The 17,717-nt window shown below is 47.4% G+C and overlaps 1 protein-coding gene across 1 annotated transcript in view; it reads right to left on the bottom strand.

The window, feature by feature from the left end:
• Nucleotides 1-17,717, bottom strand: part of ARMC9 (armadillo repeat containing 9) — a 442,743-nt gene that overhangs the window by 266,739 nt on the left and 158,287 nt on the right. Inside the window, exons 10-13 of the mRNA XM_078667778.1 lie at nucleotides 16,245-16,279; nucleotides 12,578-12,689; nucleotides 11,519-11,611; nucleotides 5,094-5,184 (exon numbers count right to left, since the gene is read on the bottom strand). Of these exons, the coding sequence (XP_078523904.1) occupies nucleotides 5,094-5,184; nucleotides 11,519-11,611; nucleotides 12,578-12,689; nucleotides 16,245-16,279 (331 nt within the window). The remainder of the gene's footprint in view (nucleotides 1-5,093; nucleotides 5,185-11,518; nucleotides 11,612-12,577; nucleotides 12,690-16,244; nucleotides 16,280-17,717) is intronic.

The following is a 17,717-nucleotide window of genomic DNA, read 5'->3' as shown; positions in this document are numbered from 1 at the left end:
CGGAGTCAGCTTTGTTGAAGATGTGGTGAGGGCAGGGGTCTGTGGGGGATCCTGAGTGGATGGAGTTCATCATGCGGATGGTGTCCTCAGTGGAGATTGGGTTCCAGTCGTTAAGGGTGTTCGCGGGGGTGAGTGTTCAGCATATGGTTGGGTGGGTTGGTCTTTGGGTTGGTTGTCGAAGCTGTTGTGGATGTCAGCAACCTTGTTGTGGAAGAATGAGGCTAGGGAGTCGCAGAGGGCTTGAGAGGGGGTGATGTCGTTGGAGTTGGCCGAGGGATTGGAAAATTCCTTGACGATGTTGAAAAGTTCCTTGCTGTTGTGGGCGTTGTTGTCAAGTCGATCCTTGAATGCTGTTTTCTTGGCCTTTCAAGAGACTTCAGAGACTGAAGAGCACGCAGAGACAGTCGTATCTTGTTGTCCCAAGATCCTTTCCTCTGATCCCACAGATCCACCAAGCACCCCTGCAAAGGTCACATGTGCAGCCGTGCGTGTGGCGTGAGGAGGATACAAGAGCCCATCGACCCCAGTAGAGAAGACACCGTCCTCACTGTTGTAGATGGAGCGGTCATAAGAGCCTGAACCTTCCGAAGGAGTGATAATCATCTCTCCTTTGAAGGAGCCACGCTTGCTGACAGCGGATTGATGTTGGCTCCCAAGCACTGTTTGCACTGGACCGGAATCGGGAAAGACTTGGACCAGTTGATGTGCAACCCCAGCATGTTCAAGAAAACGCACTTCTTCTGGAAGTGTGTTTGAGCTTCCGAGAAGGAGGCCTTGATCAACCAATCGTCCAGGTACGGGTAGAGAAACACCACATTTTTCCCCAGGTGTGCAGCTACCACTGCCATGCACTTCGAGAATGTTCTGGGCGCAGATTTCAGCCCGACTGGCAGTACTGTGTACTGATCAGGATTGACGCCGACTTGGAATCGCAGGAACGTCCTGTGTTTGTGTGCAATGGGCACATGTAAGTACGCATCCTGTAGACCTATGGCACAGAGCCAATCTCCCTGTTGCAGCTGAGGATAAACCTGATGCAACGACAGCAAGCGAAATTCCTCTCTATCTCTGCGAATCCATCTGTTTGCTTGTCGCAAATCCAGAATGGGCCTGAACTCTTTCTTGTCGTGCTTGCGAACCAGAAAGAACCGGGAGTACAGACCTCTTCCCCTCTGAGACAGAGGTACATTTTCCTTAACAGGACATCGGCCCCCGTCTGGATCTCGCGCAGCAAAAAACGCGAGCTGACCGGAGGAATTGCTGGCGGAGGGCTAATGAACCGAAGACTGACTTAGACCCGGCCGGCCTTCGTTCGCCGAGGAGCATCAAGCTCCCCGCGTATGCGCACAATATATTTGTGAAGTAGTCAATGGCAGCCCGGGACCACAGACAAATCCTGGGAGGATAAACGCCGCTGTAAAGGGCAGAAGGCCTCAAGCCGTTTTCCACGCCCCAAACCTACAGCCTTCCAAAAGTCTCCGATGCAGACTTCTTGCGGGCCACTCACTACCCTCATGGCAGCCCAAGGGTTGCCCAAAGAACAGGAGAGTAGAAGCACACTGCGGGGCCACAGGCTGCAGAGACGCCTGACGAATACAAGTACGGCAACGTAGGACAAACCCACCATACCTGGGGGTCGGCAGGAGAGAAAACTCCGCTCCGACACCGATGCTCAGATCTGAAACCATCAGTCCCTTCAGACTAACTCTTGTAAGGCTTCCCTCCTGTCTCTCAGCAGGGGAACCATTAATTAGTGAAGAAGACACCCCCACACAGGGATCGTACCACAACGGCCCAGCAACAGCGGGCCACAGCATGATGTCTACATGCCGCCACCCCTGCGACCAAGTCAGGAGTACGTTCGAAGCCAGAACCTCCTGGCAGGTGGTAGTGGACGACAGTTAAGGACCGCCAACCAGTTAAGAGTCGGAGAGAGACTCCCCGTACTCACGGAAGACACATCCCTGGCCTCAAGGCACGGGGGTTCGCAGACTGAGGGGCCAATGGCTCCATGACGTCGAGCCTCACCGCTCCAAGATGTCGAGCCTCACCGCTCCATAACGTCGAGCATCACCGCTCCATGACGTCGAGCATCACCGCTCCATGACGTCGAGCATCACCGCTCCATGACGCCATGACGTCGAGCATCGCTGCCCCATGACGTCAAGCATCGCTGCTCCATGACTTCGAGCATCGCTGCCCCATGACGTCGAGCATCGCTGCTCCATGACGTCGAGCATCACTGCTCCATGACGTCGAGCATCACTGCTCCATGACGTCGAGCAACACTGCCCCATGACGTCGAGCAACACTGCCCCATGACGTCGAGCAACACTGCCCCATGACGTCGAGCATCACTGCCCCATGACGTCGAGCATCACCGCTCCATGACGTCGAGCATCACCGCTCCATGACGCCATGACGTCGAGCATCACTGCTCCATGACGTCGAGCATCACTGCTCCATGACGTCGAGCATCACTGCTCCATGACGTCGAGCCTCACCGCTCCATAACGTCGAGCATCACCGCTCCATGACGTCGAGCATCACCGCTCCATGACGTCGAGCATCACCGCTCCATGACGCCATGACGTCGAGCATCGCTGCCCCATGACGTCAAGCATCGCTGCTCCATGACTTCGAGCATCGCTGCCCCATGACGTCGAGCATCGCTGCTCCATGACGTCGAGCATCACTGCTCCATGACGTCGAGCATCACTGCTCCATGACGTCGAGCAACACTGCCCCATGACGTCGAGCAACACTGCCCCATGACGTCGAGCAACACTGCCCCATGACGTCGAGCATCACTGCCCCATGACGTCGAGCATCACCGCTCCATGACGTCGAGCATCACCGCTCCATGACGCCATGACGTCGAGCATCACTGCTCCATGACGTCGAGCATCACTGCTCCATGACGTCGAGCATCACTGCTCCATGACGTCGAGCATCACTGCTCCATGACGTCGAGCATCACTGCTCCATGACGTCGAGCATCACTGCTCCATGACGTCGAGCATCACTGCTCCATGACGTCGAGCATCACTGCTCCAGGACGTCGAGCATCACTGCCCCATGACGTCGAGCATCACTGCCCCATGACGTCGTGGCACTCCATCGACGTCGAGGCACTCCATCGACGTCGAGGCACTCCATCGACGTCGAGGCACTCCATCGACGTCGAGGCACTCCATCGACGTCGAGGCACTCCATCGACGTCGAGGCACTCCATCGACGTCGAGGCACTCCATCGACGTTGAGGCACTCCATGACGTCGAGGCACTCCATCGACGTCGAGGCACTCCATCGACGTCGAGGCACTTCATCGACGTCGAGGCACTCCATCGACGTCGAGGTACTCCATGACGTCGAGGCACTCCATGACGTCGAGGCACTTCATGACGTCGAGGCACTCCACGTCCTCGAAGCCGACCGGAACCGTGTCATAGCTCAGACGTGCCCTTACTGGGGAGAACCCCAGAGGTTACAGCATGGGACTCGGTAGAGGACCCACCCTCTCCTTACCCAGAGGCTGAAGATGCCTTCAAACTCCTCTCTTCTAAACCTGGGAGCCGAAGCTTCCCAGAAAAGAAGTCACAGAGAAGACAGGTGTCAAAAGACACAGGCAAACACAGAATACAAACCTGTGAGCTCCAGCTTTGGTCGTTAATACAGCTGCAGACAAAGCACTTGTCAGACTAGAAGTAGTATAAGACAAGAATACTGCAGAAATTCTGCCAAAAAAAACACAGCAGAATGTAGATAAAGGCCAAAGACGTCGAGTGAAGCTGTAAAAATCCAAATTTATCACAAAATAATATAGAAAAAGCGCAAAAAAGAAGAGCTAATGCTCCAGGGTCCTGCTAGCAGGAGCCGGAAAAAAGAACTGAAAGTAAATGGGACCTGCAGGGCATTCTGGGATACTGTGAAGTTCTGGAAGGTTCTCTTAAAGGCACAGTATCCTGTTCTGAGCCACATAATGGCAGCCTATGGGGCTTGTCTGTCCAGGTCCTCCTCTCTATCATTCCAGAGGGTGTTTACTGTTAAAGCAAGGGAAATCTGTACAGGCTTTGCTGTTTTGTGGCATTTGTGGTGGAATTTCTAGTTGAAGTACTGGACAGTGTAGCCTTTTATAGGCTGCATTATCTGTCTTTAAATTCTCTCTTAAGTGTCTGTGCAGTTCTGCATTTTTTCGACACTTTAAGAGATTATTTTTGATTGCTCCGGGGTCCGCGCACATGGGCGGGACTATTCACTAGATTATGACTATACACAGAGATCCCCTACTACAGAATGATCCCATCCTCATCGCCAAGAATCTGTAGTAATGAGGTCCGTGGCCAGGATGTAGTATCATGTTGATTTATTACTTAAAGGTACAAGTAGTTGTGTTCTTGTGATGCAGCCCCACCAGGAGCAGTCTGCCTGCTGCTCAGCCCATACTCCGACTGTCGCACTAAGGCATCCAGGCACCCAAACATGCCATTCAAGACCATCACACCAGCATTTCATGCATGACTTTCACACTGGCGAGCAGCTAGGGAGAAAGTAACAAGATGAATTTAATACAGGTTACTATACATATCAAAATGCATTTTTCCAGTCGCAAACGGAAAAATGCTCGATACATCTGGCCCATTGCTCTCAAACCCCATAGCACAACCAATCAGGGAGGATTGGAGGAAACTCTATTCATGCACCAGAATTCTTTTTCAAGGCAAAGAGTCCATTATTGGGAGTTCAAATATGTATGTGTGATCAAGCATCAATGAAAGACCAGATTCAGAAGGCTACCTCATACACATGTTCTTTATGCAGCTCGTCAACAACATTTTTATGGTGTTACAACCATCACTGCTTGCGAAGTTCAGAGGGAGAATTAAAGAATATGTTGTGGAGGGGTACATCAGAAATGGATGAACGTTTTGGGGATCCTAGAGGGGTCTAGTGGGATGAAATCACAGCATGATCCTGATGGCAATGGTTTATGCTGGCATCAAGCAGATGTTTGCAATACATAGAATTGATGCAGCAATTTCTCCAAGATAGAAAGCTGTGAGATAATGCACAGAGCAGGACAGGACTCTTACCCTCAGCCAGAGACGCAAACGCGTTGACGAGCCGGGCAGCGTATTGCCGGACGATCTCGCTTTTGGAGTGCAACAACTCAAGCACGCTTCTCTGCAAGGGAGAAAAGCACAGTGGGTGTAATACAATAGTATCCGATTCATTTCACGACACTGATGTCTAAAGGCAATATGATACAAACATCCAGACAGAGCACTATCAGTTTTCAGCCAATCTGACCAACAAGCAGGCAAACTGCTGACGGTAGGCACACACCTTAGTCTGTGCTTCAAGTATACATCCTTTCTTATGTCCTCACCATTCTCAAATGCACAGCATTATACAGTTCCTTGCTTAATTACATGTATCTTTTTTCCCCTACAGGAGGAATATTTTGGCTATAGAGATATTTTCGAGACCTTTATAGTAAAGAGATTAAGTTTCACGCTTCTTTACACACAAAGTTAGACTTTTATGGTTTAGAGACCACGTTCCTGAAACACTTTTGAAACATAAGATACAAAAGTTCCACAGGCTGCCTCTAAAAGCTGACTTATCAGTCAAGTGCAAGTGTTACAACCTCCTTGCCAGAGGACTCTCTAGGTATCAGATGCTGGGAATCCACTCTCCCTGCCCTCTGGGGTACGTCATGCGACAAAGGTGCAAGGCGCAACTAGAAATAAAAAAAATGTGTGGAAATCCCTCTAGTTAAGGTGATTGTGTGAACAAAGGACATCAGTAATGCGTTCGTCCAGAGCACTATGGACTGAATATCCAAGCAGTACATTCACACACACCCCATGCAGTCTGAAGTGGAGGCCTGCCAGGCGTAGCCAACCGGGAACACCCCGCGGCACTGCTCTGGAGACACTGTGGGGCATGCCAGGTGCAGCCAGCCAGGGGCATCCCACAGCACTGCTCTGGAGGCACTGGAGGCACTGTGGAGGCTCTGCAGAGTGATGTCATTAAACTGGAATAGGTGGGTAATGTGGAAACCTGGATCTCAAAGTTTGGAGGACATTTGGTTTGTTATTTGTCACATGTGTGGCTCTTTATGTTCCTTTTTTTGTACTGAAATACATATTTGATGGATAGACCACACTTGAGATCCCACAACTGAAGGAGTCATGAAGCAGAGGCGTGAGAGTCACTGCAGGGCTGGAATAGCAACTAAAACCAGAAAACTTATTGCGATGGGCCAGCGCTCTCAAACCAATGGGTTCTCCCACAGGAACAGGTTCCATCAATGGAGCCATAGGATTTATTTTTTGGAACAATTTTCTCAAATGTTATTTACTCAAATGTCTTGGGTTTTACATGTTGTTCTGCAGAGAAACCCATAAAACATTGATTCTTAACCTGTGGTCCGGGGACCCCTAGGGGCTCCCAAAAGCCTTCTCAGGGGGTTTGTGACTACTTAGGAAGTGAAAAAATACTAACAGATTATTAACCCCTTCGCTGCGGCGGCAATTCCGCCGCAGCGCTAGGGGGGAGGGGGGGCCGCGCAGCGCTCCCATGCTCGTTACGGAACCGCTCCGTCACCAGCCTCGGGCGCGCTGTGCTGATGACGGAGCGGTTCCGTCACAGCCCCGCCTGCTCAACAGAACGTCCAGCGCAGGCGCGAAATCAGCGCCGCGCAGGCGCGCCGAGCGGGCCATGACGGAACCGCTCCGTCATCAGCACAGCGTGTCCGAGGCTGGTGACGGAGCGGTTCAGGCACGAGCATGGGAGGGGTTAAAGAGTATATAAATAAAGAAACACGTAAATAGAAAAATTTTAACACGTTCTGTAAATTTGAAGGAATTTAAAGTTGGAGTATAAAAATGACGTTAGTATCTTCAAAGTGATTTGTGGGAGCAGTGTATATGCATCAAACATAAGAATTTAGTGTGGGCGATGAGCGGCCTCAGTTGAATTTAGTAAAGCTCCAACCGTCTCATTAAAATTAACATTTTGATTTGCTTGTGAATTAAATAAAGTACTTCATCAGTTGTGGACTTGTTTGATGGATGCTGGTTTCTGTAATTTTAGTATATTCTTTTACGGTTGAAATCATCAAGAATGCTTCGCTGGGGTCCCCGCCTTATAATAATGACCCAGTAATGATTCAATGGGGATCCCCAGGCTCCAGTAATAATGTGGGGGTACACAGAAATCGAGAGGTTAAGAACCACTGCCATAAAATATTCAGAAACATCAGGTCTGATACTACACTACCAAGCAGCAATGCTTTGTCACTGTAAATCCTGTCCGTGTCTTTCAGAAACAAATGTGCTGCTCCCACAAGGCCGCCTTGTCGGCTGAGGATCTTCGCCCCTAAGCCCATCCACCATTGACAGCAGCATCCACTGGGGATTTCCAGTGGCTTTTCAGGGCTACTTTAGCTTTGAGCGTCTATTCATGCTCAAAGTCAATACTGGATTATTTGCAAGCCCTGGACTATGCCTGTCACATTTTTGGGATTTTGACGCTAGTAAGTAAAGTTCACTTATTGGGACAACTGTGTGTGTTCTTTTGTGTGCACTGCACTACATTCCAGTTTTTGCAGTTTTGTGTTGTACTTTAAATACACCAAAAGTGATGAATGGAAGGCTTGAAACAAGATAAGCCTCTGGTATTCACTCTCAGTCGATGGCTATTTTGCACACCATGTCACCTCAGTAGCAGCCCAGCCCAAGCTGCCTGGACAGATCCTCCCTTAACCGGAACACAAGCAGCCCAAGGCCGGTTCCGCCCTGATTAGGGGTCATCAGTCGGGTATAGCTTGGTCCCAGTGGCAAGGCAGCTCAGCTGGACAGCTCCTATTGGAGCAGGGTCAAGGCTGATCTGCATATGGCTGGGTCCAAACTGAGGAGGCATGACATGCAAGATAACAATGGACTGAGATGAGGCCATGAGGAGTTGCAATCCATCACCCTATTGTATTCTTTAGTGTGTCGTCCATAGGTGGAACGGGTCTCGGCCCACTGAACCACCTGAGCCAGGCTAGACTTCACTGAAAAACCCTATTAAGGGTGAAATCGGCCTTTCCTTGCTGTGTTCCGCTTCAGGGAGGACCTGGCCTGGCAGTTCGGGGTGGGCTGTTCCCATTGCAGCAGGACCGAGACGGATTTGCGTTTCGCTGACCCCAAACTAAGGTGACATGGTGGGCAAAAGAACAATAGATTGCAATACTACCCTGAGCAATTATCAATGGCAGAGATTAATTTAAGCATTCCATCCATCACCTTTTAGTATACTTCAGTATTTCAAAAATAAACATAATGTATACCAGTCTGAAATGTATCTATTTGGCAGTGGTGGCAGCTCCCTAACAGGGGTGGCAGGGCGGGGATGAAGACAAAAAAATCACTTACACAAGCAGGCCGGCCTTTGCCTCTTGGTCCTCTTTGGTCGACTCCTAGAAGCAGGAAGCACACAGGCTCCCTAGCCAATCACGGCGCTGCTGTCACCATCATGATAGCAGTGATGTGATTGGTCTGAGCGCAGTGGTTTGGCGCGAAGACAGGGACTGGGAGCCTGTGCATGTTCTCCACCCAGGCTGTGCAATACAGCCAAGTGGAGAACATGCTAAATGCACATGACTGTTTGGCTAACCCAACCATCATGCCCACTTAGAGAGTGCCCACCACTACCCCCTGGGCTCTCACAACCCATCCCGCCCTGCACCTAAGCCACAGTACGGAAAAATAAAATTATAACAACATTGCATCCCTTCATCCTGAAAGAAGAAGGAGTGAATTTCTTTTAACGCCGGGTGGCTGTTACACCGATAAAATCAATCTCTCTCTCTCTCTCTCTCCAAGTCAAGTTTAGTTTACTTGCCTATGTTACTTTGTTTTACCCAGGTTGGCAACTGCAGGAAGGGACAGCATGGAAACTACATTGGGGCCAAACATTCTTAGAACGCAGTGGCAAAATATTTTAAGACAGCAGGTGTAACACACCTATCTCAAAGTATATTTGTAGACATGCAAAACATTCACCTAAATTGTGTCTTTTAGCATTGCACAAAGTGAAATACCAGACGGAGGAAGTCATACCTAATCAAAACAATGCAAGTCAAGTTGCATCTCTACATAAAATAGCTAAGGTTTAAGATCTTTTTGAGTTTTAAATGTTTGAGAGTAGATTTAAATAGATTTAAAGAATTACAAATGGATTAACCTGCAACAAGCGAAGTGAACAACATGGGTTGTATCAATGAAACATCCTATTGCAAAACTTGTGACTCGACAGGTAGAAACTTTGGCGAACAATGTAAAGGGATTCAAACAAAACCCTGTTCCTCACCGGCTGGCGCATTGACAGGGAAGCAGATTCAAAGTTCTTCAGCCAAAAGTAACACAGACGGCACTGTTTTGAAAATGCTGGAATCGATTCAAATCTTTTTCTGGCAACCCTGGATATACTGAGTCGAAGAAGTCTAAGCGAGGTGAGGTCAAGGCATTCAGTCTGCTATTTTGTGAGACATACTAAACAAATGGTCTGTGATAGTAAAGTCAACACTCAAGCTATCTGTTTGAAATTAAAGTAGGGTAGTTCGTAATGTCCAGGTTTGTCGCTAGCTTGGAACATGGTCCCATTGAAGGAGCAGGAATGACTGATCTGGGTGTAATTTGCATCGGGGCATGTGGGTTTTGCATGGGTTCCATTTTCAGCAGCTAGGGCCATGAACCAACCAATGGGTACCAGAACCTGGGGCAAATCTAGCTGACGAAACATCGATGACTTCCTGATGTTCAACAAGCTTGAGTGTCATCTGCCCACACATAGTGTCTGTGCCAAGAGTACTGTATTGATAACATGAGCAAGGCGACAAGGCGAGACTTACAAACCCATAGATCAGCACGTAAAGTGTTGTTGCCTCAGCAAAGTAAATACATCAAGGAGCACAGACTGGGTTTCAATTACAAGCTACGTGTCTTGTCACAGCTGCAGCTTAACGAAATGACTACGCAATGCCCCGGTGTCAAAATCTGATTGGGAGAAAAAAAGAGCCAGGTGCACGAAAGGATTCTGTGGTCTCGAAGGCTCCTATTCTCACAATCGAAGCCTTTGTGACTGCAACATTACCTTTTTGGTATGAACAAAACCAAAATTGTAATACAGTATGGTGTTACTGCATCGCAATGTGGGTTTCCGAGTACACACCGAATCATTGCATGGAAGGGGCATGATTAGGGTGTCACTTTCAAACAGAGATTCACAATGGGATGCAACCGAAATCCTGTTACAATACAAATAATATTTTACTGACTACATAAAGGTAGTAGTAATCCAAGCGAACAGGAAGGAAATTTTGTGAATGCTGACAAGAACATTTTTAGGAGCAGGCAGTTGTCCCAAGGACCACTGACGTGTTAAATACTTTTTTTTTAAAGTCCTTAAAATTTCTATTTTTTTAAATGCATTCCATTTAAGAAAAAAACATTTATTTATTTAAAAGCAGACACAGACATGATGGTCTGCTGAATGGTGGAAGAGAATCTTAGTGTGTCGCAGTAGTTTGCAACCTTTCTCTTTAACATGCATGTGGTAGGTCAAATTGCAACTCACTACAATTCTGATCTGACCTATATTCATATATAGATCGGTTAGCAAAATACCACTGAATTGGCTAAAAGTTGGTGTGCAAATTACGACCACTTTTAGCGAGTACAATGTTTGTAAATCTGGCCCACAGACACCGCCCATGAAATGCCATCCTGTTGCTTACCATCCCATCTAAGCAATGGCAAACCATAAAAAAGACATGCTAGCCAATGGCTGAAGAGTGCTAACCCAAAGCTGACATTTTCCGTAATGTGCACTGTACATTTCTGAAGAATGTAGGCCAAAAGGTTGAACAATCACTGAAGCAGCCTGTAGGCAGACCCAAAGAAGGCTCAGGTCACATCGTATCCGCTTTGCGGCCCAATCCCTTGTACATCAGTCCCAAGGTACAGCGCAGTGTGAAGGGCAAGCAGCATGGATGTCCTCCAAGTAGGAGACCCTTGACCTGTGATGCTTTGGTACTGAGGCAGTGGTCATGGAGCTCCTTTCGCCTTCCAGCACTGATCTCCTGAAGTTGGGAGAGGGTGCCACTCCGCAATGATTTACAAGTGGGCGATTAGAGAAACTGAGCAGGCTTTACTCTGAAGGTATGTGTTCGGTAGCTATGGTCCTTGTGAAGAGATCTGCATTCATGTAGCAGTCTTGGTAAAGCAGTGTACAAAAGAGCAGAGCAGTGTCTCTGAAATCCCTATCTGACCCTAGATTCATCATTGAGGAATATTGAGGAAATACGTCAGAAATCCCTGAGTAGGGGTGGGGTGGATCAGAGGGTAAAAGGGATGAGGATCAAGTTGCTGTTCCTTTTTTAGGAGTCCCCAGACAGAGCTCCTGGGCCGCTGTGGTGTGGTGCCCTCATCCCCATCGGTGCCCTCACCCCCACCGGTGCACTTACCCCCTGACTGCGGTGACAGTCCAGCAGGTCATTGCTGATGTAGGCCTGCAGGACAGTGTCCCTCTGCTCCCCCGGCTGGCTCCTGGTAAAGCGCTGCATGAGAAGGACAACAAAAGTGTCATTTAAAAAAAATCTATAAAGTTTGTGCACCTGCTGGTTAGAATGGTTGTATGTGTAAAAAGTAGGACATAGAAGCAGAGGTGAGGGGCGAGCGTGTAACAGAGAGGGACAGCCTGCCTCACACTGCCAGTCGTTAGGACCACACCGTGCTCATAAGAAGGTAGCAACACACCTTCACGCCACCGCAACATGGCCTACTAGAGATACTCATTAGGTTAAAAGACAGGCCCCCACATGTCTAAAGGGGCAATGCATTATTACTACTGCTATTACTTTGCGCCTAGACACCTCCGGGTAGTAGAGCGCTTTATACATTTTATTTTCAATTAATTTCTACAGGACTGGGAGTCCCATGCATAAAAGGGTAAACACACTGCATGATCATGATGATATTATTAATGACAATAAAAAAAAATCAACAACAATCAATGCTACTGATAATATTACTAATAATACAAGATAGATTCCGACATACACAAAGGGTCAATCCAGCCTCATTTTCAGTTCCATGCAAGGGAAAGAGACAGAAGGAAGGACCAGTGGGAAAGAGACAGAAGGAAGGACCAATGGGAGGGAGACAGAAGGAAGGACCAATGTGAACAATGGGGCCAATGGGAAAGAGACAGAATGAAGGACCAGTGGGAAAGAGACAGAAGGAAGGACCAATGGGAGGGAGACAGAAGGAAGGACCAATGGGAACAATGGGGCCAATGGGAAAGAGACAGAATGAAGGAACAAAGGGAAAGAAACAGAAGGAAGGACCAATGGGAAAGAGACAGAAGGAAGGACCAATGGTAAAGAGACCTAAGGAAGGACCAATGGGAAAGAGACAGAAGGAAGGACCAATGGGAAAGAGAGGAAGGACTAATGGGAAAGAGACAGAAGGAAGGACCAATGGGAAAGAGACAGAAGGTCCATACACAGAAAGACGACACCTACCCATCGCAGGGCCTGCAGCAGGAAGGCCTTCAATCGATCATTGCCAAACAGCAAATCCTTCTTCAGCTTCTCGTAATCCAGGGAGGGGAGCAGTGGCACCTCGAGAGGTTTCCTTACACAGAGAGGGGGAAAGAGGCCATTGTACATTTAATATGAATCATTGTACTTGTCTTCTTCAAAGATATAGCAGCAAAGATATCTCATTTTATTTATAAAGAATTTAATTGGTAGTTTCTTGAGTGGCAATAACATCCATCAAAAATCTCACAATTTAGGGATAAGAAAACTTACCCAACACCATTCTCTGACCACTTTGAGCACTTGCAAGGCAGAAATTACTCAAACCTCATCTACCCTCCCCACAAAACAATCTATGTTCTCTACAATGAATTTGTCCTTTCACCATAAGGGTGGAAGTGTTCCAGAAAAAAGGGCAATATCCATATTTAGCGCTTTAAAAGAAAATGTTGTTTACTTGCAATTGTAGTTCCCAGGCATACAAATGTTCTTCGAAATTAATCAATTGTTTCACTTTCATCTCAAAAAAGGAAGCCATGTTCTGAAGGCTTGCATTTTTTGCAGACAATCACCAGTTTAGCATTGGCCCACACTATACAACTCTCTAAGGCTCGTTCAATAAAGCCAGGAACCAACAACAGAGGACATTTAGATGAAGCTCAGTGATTCAAGCTCTCAAAAATAACTCATGACCACAACTTGTGTTGTAGCCACAGGCATACTGTTCTTTGCTACTCCCTTGACCTGAGAGGTAGATGCGATTTTCAGTGGTGATGATGTTGGAGAGATTGTATATTCCACTAAGATTTGGAGGGCGACTTCTTGAAGCACCCAAATATGTTGGAATATGGGATACCCTTCGAATATTCTAATTTGTTGGAGTACATATGAACGTGTGACTGATCCACCAGCTTGGTATTTGAATGCAGACAAGATATTGTCTTCCCTATTGATATCTGAAGTGTCCAGACCTTTGACTTTAATCCTTTTGGTACCAAATTATTTTCCAGCAATATCCCCATCCTTAAAGGAGAAAAGATTATGGCGTCTATGTAACGGGATCCTGTTAATCCCATGGACTAAGTAGGTAGCGAAGAATATTACGACTTCATAGTAACTCTCAATTCAGAAGACTCTTCCAACATGAAAGCTGGTCTTCAACAGTCTATGTCTAAGAATGTAAGGCGCCTCTTAACTCAGAGATAACCAGCAACCGGATGCTCATCTTTTCATCAACACCCAATACTTGACGGGGAATGGTGGCACTCTGATCTTCCACTGTGTGGAGAGTGTGGTGACGTCAGTGAAAAGGCCGTAGATTATGATGCCAAGGGAGCCCTTGACCTAAGAAAATCATGGTCCCGAGACTGTAGGCAAGCTTCAAATACCAAGAACCTCTCAGTGTATTGCATGCAGCATGATGCCTTCAGACATATCCTGACAAGAAGTAATATCCCTTCATCATGAACATCTATCAGAGCAAGGCCTCAAGAGCATGTTTCTCCATATCAGGCTTCTTCCTTCCACAGCACAGACACTTCAAAAATGTGAAATCACACAGTCTGTGATAAGTAAATAACATAGGGGAGAGGAGATGGCCTAACGGCTAGGGCGGTCGACCTCGAATCTGGGGAACCGGGTTCGAGTCTCTGCAATGACACTGAACATCCTGTGATTCTGGACAAATCGCTTAATCTCCCCATGCCAAACAAAAAAGAATGTGTCCTCATGTAACGCAACTGGTGCTATGTAAAGCGCTCTGATACCCGATACCTTCGGGTCAAGTTCGCGCTACATAAAATTCCGTGAAAAAAAGAGAAAAAAAACATACCAAAAGCAAGGTCTTCTCAGAAATACTGTCTGAAAAAGTAAGCCAATAGTCAAGGTTGTCAATCAAACGCACAAATCTGTAAGGATTTAACTTGGAAGTTAATGACTAGTACTGTGCATTGCTGGGCAGTGGACCTAATGGTTCCACTAAAGGAGCCGGGTTCCTTGTCAGCACTTCCAAGCTGGTACCTATGTGACCCTATTACACCAAATGCATCCACTTTATTTAAAGTAACAGTGGTAGGGCTAAATTTGCCTTGTTTTTTCAATCCAGTGTGGTCCCTAATTTCATTAAGTTGGTGTTGCCATCTGTAAGTTTAAAATAAATAACTATTTTTAGAAGAACATTTAGGTGGTGGAGTTGGCTGCCAGGTGCCATTATAACTCACTAAATAGCAGATTTAGGGTATGTGGGATGTACGTTAGGAGTTATGTCCAATGCATACAGATTTAGCCCGGGGCCTTGAGGACTGAGAAGGACTGTTGGGCCACAGCCGGTAAACATAAGACCAGAGTTTGAAGAAGCCCTTTGCAGCAAAGCATTGCAGGAACCAAAGTCACCACAGGCAGTCACTGGGAGCTCCTGTCTCAATTTCCTTACCATTTGGTGAGAAGGTGCCTTAACTTCCCGATCATCAATATCATACTGACCATCCAACTGTGAAGAGCCATTCTTTGAATCCAAAGGCAAACGCAGCTTCGGGCTCAACTTTGGCCTCAATGCTGCAGCTGGTGAAACAGGCAGCTGGAGCGGCATTACAATACCACAGGATAGTGGAGAGAAAATACTATTGGCACTCCTAAAAGATTCTCCAATGTCTTCAACACGACTATCAGGGCTGCTGGATCAACACACGACTCCTCAAAGTTGTATCCAGTTCCAACTGAGGCAATGCCTCGATAAGTTCATCAACTGTCGGCCAATGCACAGTTGCGGAGTTCTCCGACACCTGCCATGGATAGGCACAAGAAGACACCTTGCACCATCTCCTTTCGGGATCAACTAGGCGTCACTGGCTGAGTTTGTCTGCCCTGGCATTTAAAGATCCTGCCAGGTGGTGTGCACTCAGGGAGATGTCCTGCTGATTAAGCCAGGTCCAGAGGCACAGGGCCACTCAGGACAGAGTCGAAGATCCCACTGTGCCCTGTTTGTTGCAATACCACATGGCGGTGGTGTTGTCTGTTCCATTCTTTCCTGCTTTGTCCCACGCCCTTAATCTCGGCTTTGCCCATCAAGTTCTATTGCAGTTCATGTAGCTCTGGCAAGGATCCCTCAATCTCTGTTCCAGGTCACCATGACACCAGCCCCAGTCCCTCAAGATAGGTCTCAATCCATCAGGACCTACCTCAGTCCCTCAAGACCTGCCCAGCCCCGCAAGCTCCACTCCAGGCCCTCAAGCTCTACTCAAGGTCAACATGTCACCAGCCCAGCTCCTCAACATCGGCCACAATCAATCAGGACCTACCTCAGTCCTTCAAGCCCTGCCCAGCTTCCCAAGCTCTACCTCAGTCTGCTATCTCTGCCTATCTCCGTATTAGCCTTGGTCCCTCTCACTTGCACCAACTATCACCTTGTACCGTGGTCATGTCAGACTCCTCTCTTCACTGAATACATATGTAAGCTACAACTGAATAAAATAGATCTCACTTGAATAAATATAAAAAGTCAGTGTTCTCCTTCAGGACATTTCTTGGCAGAGTTCAAAGACACTTTTAGGCTACTTGCCCTCCGCTGTGGTGACCCAGCGATGAGATGAGCCAGCGCCTTGATATCTTAGCTCCTTATAAACATATTTGACACACATGAAGGGTTACTTACACCGGGGCGATGGAAGCTCTCAACATCGAGGAAGCCTGTGGAGAAAAAAATAGCAAAATCACTATCAAATATCAATTGGTGGTTAAATAATATTTTATGCTGTTAAGACCTCAATTTCACAATTTTAATGCCACTTTTTTTAAAGTGGCATATAATCCCTGTCGCCTATGCCTGTTATGTTATGTGTTTGGCATTTATATCGCGCGCGGCTACTCAAGATTGTCCCGGCATGGAAGCCAACTGAAAAGTAGTGAAACTGAGAGAGGCGCAGCTTAGTTAAAAAGCAGTCTTTAGTTGCTTCTTAAACAGCCTGAGGTCTTGGATATTCCGTAGTTCAAAAGGTAGGGCATTCCATGCTTCTGCTGCCTTAAAAGATAAAGAGCTGCCCCCCATTCGAGTGGGGCAAAAGCAGGGGACCACAACTAAATGCTCCGCGGCTAAGTGCAGTTGTCTCCGGGCTCATAAAAGCTAAAGCATCTCCTAAGATTCGATGGCCCCAATCCATGCAGTGCTCCATGAGAGAGATTGAGAGCTTTAAACGGGACACGCCTAGCCACATGAAGCCAATGTAAGTCCCGAAGGTGTTGTTTCATGCTAGATCTTCCAAGATTGCCAAGAAAAACTCTAGCAGCCGCATTTTGTATTGTTTGCACATTTTTTTAACTGATATCCAGGCAGGCCAATGTAAAAAGCATTGGCATAATCAATGCCCGACAGGATGAGGGCTCTTGTCACCATCTCCTTGGCTGGTCCAGGAAGCAGCGGCAGGAACATTCTGACCGATTTCAGTGTGCCAAAGCACATACCAGCAAGTCTCTATCTGTGGGGAGAAACGGAGGTCCTCGCTGAACCACACCCCCAAATTCTTCGCTAGATTGCCGATAGACTTTGGCATGGGGTACTCTATAGGCCAGATCGCCTCCCTAAAATGTGGGGGGAAGGAGCCATACAGAAGTATCTTTGACTTGTCCTCGTTGCACTTAAGTTGTGAGAGTGCAAGCCATTTGAAAATGGCAGAAAGACAGTTTTTAGCTGGGTCTAGGGACAAGACGTTTTCCTTCCAGGTAAAAAAGAGCAGAGTGTCATCAGCATAAGCTATGATCTTAGCTCCCCGTTCCTCTGCTAAGTAGATAAGGGGCGTAACGTAAAGATTGAAGAGGAGAGGACTCAAAGTGGAGCCCTGTGGAATGCCTGTCACAACCGTAATAAACGTACCAGTACTTTTCTAAACGCTGGGTGGACTATTGTAGCATTGGTAATGTAAGCAAAGAGTCCAAGAGGCACTATCTTATAATCAATGTGCTATTTTACAAGGTAAGGTTTCCATCAGATGGATGCAATCTGGTCTTCAGTGTGCTTTCAGACCCACTGAGAGAGCTGCATCTCTCATAATATAAGGCTGAGCCCCCAGGATGTGCTGTCATAGGTAAGAAATGTAAGGATGCCTCCCAGATGTGCTGTCGTAAAGGTAAT

Source organism: Lissotriton helveticus, chromosome 11, assembly GCF_964261635.1.
Source record: "Lissotriton helveticus chromosome 11, aLisHel1.1, whole genome shotgun sequence".
NCBI lineage: Eukaryota > Metazoa > Chordata > Amphibia > Caudata > Salamandridae > Lissotriton > Lissotriton helveticus.
This window is presented reverse-complemented; position numbering and strand designations above follow the sequence as displayed.